Source organism: Camelina sativa, chromosome 13, assembly GCF_030686135.1.
Source record: "Camelina sativa cultivar CO46 ecotype springtype chromosome 13, ASM3068613v1".
Classification (NCBI taxonomy): domain Eukaryota; kingdom Viridiplantae; phylum Streptophyta; class Magnoliopsida; order Brassicales; family Brassicaceae; genus Camelina; species Camelina sativa.
This window is the reverse complement of record NC_141892.1, coordinates 12,752,544-12,758,543: the sequence shown is the minus strand read 5'-3', so window position 1 is coordinate 12,758,543 and position 6,000 is coordinate 12,752,544. Positions and strand designations below refer to the sequence as shown.

The following is a 6,000-nucleotide window of genomic DNA, read 5'->3' as shown; positions in this document are numbered from 1 at the left end:
ATTATACAACAAATATGAAAGTTTCTCTCCATGATCCCATCTTGAATCTTTCATTCAAGATGTTCATACAGCTCAACAACCACCACTTGGCTTGTCCAAGTCGGCCTTAAGTTTCTGTACTCAAACTCTTCAATTCAGCTTCTTGTACTACTTCTTGTATTAACGTCGGACTAGTACAAGAACTGCTTCAGACGTTTGATACATCCTCTGATATATCTAACTGCAAGGTTCTTGATTCAACACCTTATCTTTTCTGCTTTGTGTTAATCACTGTGTCATCACGATCACTAAGTACTACTTAAGCTCTGCTCTACTTAATCATTGTGTCTGCTCTACTTCATCCTCTGTGTTAGTTCTGTCAACTCTCTTTTCCTGAACTGTTGCACCACCACGATGACATCTATGATGTATCTCTGTATCCATGTCTCATCCATTACATCCACTTATCAGAGATTTCAGCACATGTTCTAAACCTTATAAAACTTCATTCAACACCACATCTTAAATCTCTCCCTTGGTGATTGAGTTTTATAATCCATGCATCTGTTAGAACTAGTCTGCTCTGCATCTTCAATATCTTCTCAATCTCTCCCTCTCTTAGCCATGACTGTTGTTTTCTTAGTTGTTTTTAATGTATATATGCGTTTAGTTTGAAGAAATAAGCTTGAGATCTAATTATAGTGAAAGGATGATGGGGAGATCGATTTTCACTACTTACGTGTACAGCGGACGATTAGTGTTTCACCCAACAGATTTATAAACACATACTGTAAGTAAATAAATATTAACACGCAAGTTCCTAATGATCATATGAGATAATATCTTTGACCAATTCGTAAACAGTGTTCTGATCAGTAACAGTAATGGCAAGTTTCAAGTGCCACGTTTGCTCGTTTGGAGTTTGGTTCGGTGGCTATTACATTATTTGAACTACGTTGGCTGGCTTATTTGACTTGGTAAAACGGCTAAATATCTTCAGCAAATTCTAGTACGTACGTTATACAACACAAGTGGTACTGATAAGTCATGGCCATTCATTGAAACCCCCAAGGACCGTCACTAGATCGGCAAGTTGATAAAATATGTTGTTTCTTCACTTTTTTTTTGTTATTGATCTCATAATCTGCAACTAACTAATTTGCTAGGGGGTGTGGACTAAGAAGTTGTATAATCGCACCCATACATAGATCATATGTAACTCCATAGTTCATACCCCCATACAAAACTTTTTGGATTCAACTCTGCCAAATTCGGATCATCGAGAAGAAAATTCCGATTTTAAATTTTGTTTTTCAACTAGTTTTATATGTAAATCTATAAAATAAAATAAAAATAAAAATAAAAAGTAATCGAAAGAGAAAATCGTTTTCGACTTCATGATAGTCATAGTCGTCATCGGCAAACTTTGACAAAGAACCTGTCTCCTCTTTAAAACATTTTATGTACAGCCACGTGACAACAACAGCTTCCTTTCTTACCCTACTAAGAGAGCCCCAGCAGTCCAGCACTTGTCACGCACAAGTAGCAAACTCACCGTTAATTTGTTAGATATTTGTTTTTGTCAAAGGGTCTTAATTTATTGACATCTTAAAACTTATTTGGCAATCGAAAGATTAGTTTCTAGTGATGGATTATTATTTTACTAAACTACAACTTTTTACCAACAACTTCATCGGTTAAGGTTTAGTTTGATGAATTGAATTTTGAAAGTTTTATGTTTTTTACTTTTATTCTTTGGATGGAACTCTATGTTTTAAGTTAACATGTAAAACTTAAACCTTCATTCTAAATCATTTTTATACATATTCTTACTAGAAAGAATTCTTTACTAAATTAGATAGCTAGAATATATAAAAAAATATGCTATTAGATTACAATTGTTTTTTTTTTTGTGAGTGAGTAACCGGATCGAATATGTTTTTATATTTATTATAACTTGAAAGTTATGGGCTAGACCACCATCACCTCATTGGTAACGGATATTCGTTGACCGCTGTTATTCAAGCATTGTAGTCACACATTTACGATTTTGGCTACAAAAAGTTGACTTTTTCTTGTAGTAGAGAATTTGAAAGTAGCAAGCGGAAATGAAAAAATGACCATGATGCACTAGCGATACTCATGCAGGCTATGCGTAAAACTCGTCATGTTGCCCATCACACACGTAAAGCTTCCACTTGAGAAGTTGATCTCGTATCATCAAATAATCAGGCGCACGTTTTATGCAGAATATATATGTTATTATAAGACAGTTAAAAATGAGTTGGTTTTTCTAATTAACTGGATTTTCACTCGCGGTAAACCGCAGACTAAATTATAAATTAATATATTTTAAATAATAATTTTTAATTTATTTAGTTTTCAAATTTCCAATTAATTAAATTTTATCTAATTAATTTATAATTTTTTTTAGTTTCTTCTTCTTACGTTTTATACAGTTTATAACCTAATTACATTAAATTTGTTATTAGATAGAATATAAAATTTTAAAATATTTAGTTTTTTCTATAATTAAACAGAGGTATATATGCCTATATGGTATGTTAAGTTAATTTTCCAAACTATGATATATGAAATAAACTAATAGTTTTAGCGTTAGTAGTCCAAACCCGCCATGCTAGGCAGATCACGCAACATGTTCAAAGATTTTTAATCCGCAAAAACTCATTATACGAAATCCGTGGAAGTAAAATATAGTATGTGAGGCTAAAAGTCACTTTTTTATCAAATCAGTTTTTCAAGTTTTTAAAGAACAATAACTGTTCACTCACCTCCTTATAAAATGAGGAAATAAATCTCTATAAATTTGTGAAGTGACCTTAGTGCAGTGGCCAAAGGTAAGTATTAGTAGAGTTAATTGTGTTTATTAAATTAATTATTTAATACCAATGGCATGACTGTAAATAAGTGTCAACTTCAGGATTTATTTTATAAATGTCTCCAAAAATGTATATATAGATTTTTCTAATTAACTAGGTTTTCACCCGCGGTACACCGCGGACTAAATTATAAATTAATATATTTTAAATAATAATTTTTAATTTATTTAGTTTTCAAATTCCCAATTAATTAAATTTTATCTAATTAATTTATAATTTTCTTTAGTTTCTTCTTCTTACGTTTTATACAGTTTATAACCTAATTACATTAAATTTGTTATTAGATAGAATATAAAATTTTAAAATATTTAGTTTTTTTTTCTATAATTAAACAGAGGTATATATGCCTACATGGTATGTTAAGTTAATTTTCCAAACTATGATATATGAAATAAACTAATAGTTTTAGCGTTGGTTCTATAGTCAAAACCCGCTATGCTAGGCAGATCACGCAATATGTTCAAAGATTTTTAATCTGCAAAAACTTATCATGCGAAATCCGTGAAAGTAAAATATAGTATGTGAGGCTAAAAGTCACTTTTTTATCAAATCAGTTTTTCAAGTTTTTAAAGAACAATAACTGTTCACTCATCTCCTTATAAAATAAGGAAATAAATCTGTATAAATTTGTGAAGTGACCTTATTGCAGTAGCCAAAGGTAAGTATTAGTAGATTTAATTGTGATTATTAAATTAATTATTTAATGTCAATGGCATGACTGTAAATAAGTGCCAACATCAAGATTTATTTTATAAGTGTTTCCAAAAATGTATATATAGATGTTTGGTTGAAAAAAAAAATGGTAAATAATAACCTAGATCTTGAGTTACCGTGATTCAATTCTTAAATAATATTTCATTTTGACAACGTAAATTTGGTAGTCCAATCAAACACTATTGAATTGAGGGTTTTTCTCTAGTGAAATGACCTTCCTATTAAAACTTGGGAAATTGGCTACACTAACTAAGAAAAAAACTAAAATTAAATCAATAACTACTCTAACCATATAACTATAATATAGTGTATATAAATTACAATATATACAATCTTACCCTTCCACCACCACCCCTATCTACCCCTTTACCATTACCTCCAGCCACCACTTTTACACCCTACCACTACCATCACCACCCCTCTTTACCACTATCTCCACTAGGGTTTTCAATGTAATCTCTAGGGTTTAGATTTCCTCCAGCCACCACCTCTTGTCACCGTTTACGGCCACCTTCGACTTCTGGCCACCGCCATCTCTGGCAACTTTTTCCAGCGACCTTCTCCGGCCACCATTTCTGGCGACCTTCTCCGATGATTAACTCCGGTGACCTTCTCAGACGACAAACTCCGGTGACCAATTCCGGCAAACTTTTCCGATGAACTTTTCCGATGAACTTTTCCGGCGACTTTTTTCGGCGACCAATTCCGGCGGTCATCCCTGCCGGCAACCTCTGCAGGCCATCCCCGCTGGCCATCCCCGCCGGCCACCTTCGTCGGCTACCTTCGCCGGCCAGCCACCATCATCACCATCAACCAACACTAAATTGGTAATTTTCTCTACCCTTGATCCTAAATTTCTAATTTTTTCAAATAGTTGGTTATTTTCTTCTATAGTTTTTTTGTTTTGGTCAGTAAGCTAATTCACCCTTAAAACTTATAAATAAGTTTTTATTTTGACAAATTATTTGGTCCTTTAACCGAACAATTCATAGTTTTTGTAGGATATCGATTACATAAAAGTTTTTTTTCACATATATATTGATATATAATAGATAATGTATATATGTATAGCAAAACCAATATTCTTACCACACCATTCCTTTTCTTTCTTAAAGTTGAATTAGCTATGCAAGCCAGTACTTTCTCATTAAACTGGATTAGGCACCTCTAAGTAATTGTGCCCAATTCTTGAGGAGATACTCAATCTTTATTGAAGATAAAAGCAGTTAATTTGTAGACAAATATGGACAAGAAGAAAGACTCCTGCGCCGTATATAAAATTTATATATTATTGTAAGTTTATAACAACAAATTCAAACCAAACAGTAAAACATAAACATGTAGAGTGACAAAGACTTATTTTATGTAAAATACACACACGTTTAAGCATCAAATACTTTTGGACGATTAACATGGGAAGTAACAGATACACTTGTGAGCTGGGAAAACATAGTTGCAAGATCCATGTCGCGCTCCCTCAAGATTAATGCACTGATTCTTGCAAGCATTATTGTTTCCGCAAACTCCTGACCATGTCCCACTCGGCCTCTCACACAATCTTTGTGCTTCCACCATTGATGGTGCTTCTACATATTTGTATATATGTCTCAAGGTTAATTATCAAAATTAATGAAATTAAAATTTAAACTCACATTTTTCATTCATATGATAAGATCATTAACTCACCAAAAGCAGCAAAGAGAACAAGAGCAGCGAAGATAAGAGTGATGATGGAAGCAAATTTAGCCATGATGAAAATCACTATTTTGTTTTCAATGTATGTATATGTATGTAACTATGTATGTGTTGTGTGAAGAAATAAACTTAAGATCAACCTCTATTTATAATGAAATGATGATGGTGAACTAGTCTTCAACTTGTGCATCGTAGTAACCCCACAAAATAAACACAGCGTTTATAAAGATAAGATTTTGACTTATTCATAGTTGATGGCTGGTTTCTCCAACCACATATTTTTTCGCTGTTAATATCTAAGTTGCTGCTTCGGCTTTGAGCTAATGCCTGGACTGGCTAATGCTATATCGTTTACATAGGCGGCTGCTTAATCTGATGTAGTTAAGACTCAAAACAATTAAATCTTGAACCAAGCCATATCTGGTTACACAAATAATTTTGATGTTTCAGAGATTTGCACCGTTCGTCGCATGAGCATGGAGCTAGAAGAGAAAATGGGATCGAGGATAATTGGTCATTTACTTGAATCGCAAGAAATACCTTCAATACTATAATAAGATGTCACATGTCTCTAATATTCTCTTCTCCAACAAGATGTAGTATAATTTTCTTGAAATTAATTACTATCCAATATGATGATTCATCTGTTCTTATGGACAAGTATATATGCAAACAAATATAGATAAGAAGAAATAATAGTACGTAGTTATAT

The 6,000-nt window shown here is 32.6% G+C and overlaps 1 protein-coding gene across 1 annotated transcript; it reads right to left on the bottom strand.

Annotated features, from left to right (window-relative positions):
- Positions 1-4,864: 4,864 nt before the first annotated feature.
- Positions 4,865-5,403, bottom strand: LOC104736688 (defensin-like protein 1). The gene is made up of 2 exons (XM_019234494.2): positions 5,280-5,403; positions 4,865-5,179 (listed from the first exon to the last, which is right to left on the bottom strand). The coding sequence occupies exons 1-2, from the start codon at positions 5,341-5,343 to the stop codon at positions 5,001-5,003; spliced, it is 243 nt and encodes an 80-aa protein (XP_019090039.1). The 5' UTR covers positions 5,344-5,403; the 3' UTR covers positions 4,865-5,000.
- Between the last annotated feature and the right edge of the window lie 597 nt (positions 5,404-6,000).

What these genes read in the sequence shown, in the direction of transcription:
- LOC104736688 (XM_019234494.2), bottom strand. Translation starts at nt 5,343, where the DNA reads ATGGCTAAATTTGCTTCCATCATCACTCTTATCTTCGCTGCTCTTGTT. An exon ending in TGTTCTCTTTGCTGCTTTTG is followed by an intron (nt 5,180 to 5,279) that starts GTGAGTTAATGA and finishes ACAAATATGTAG; the next exon opens with AAGCACCATCAATGGTGGAA.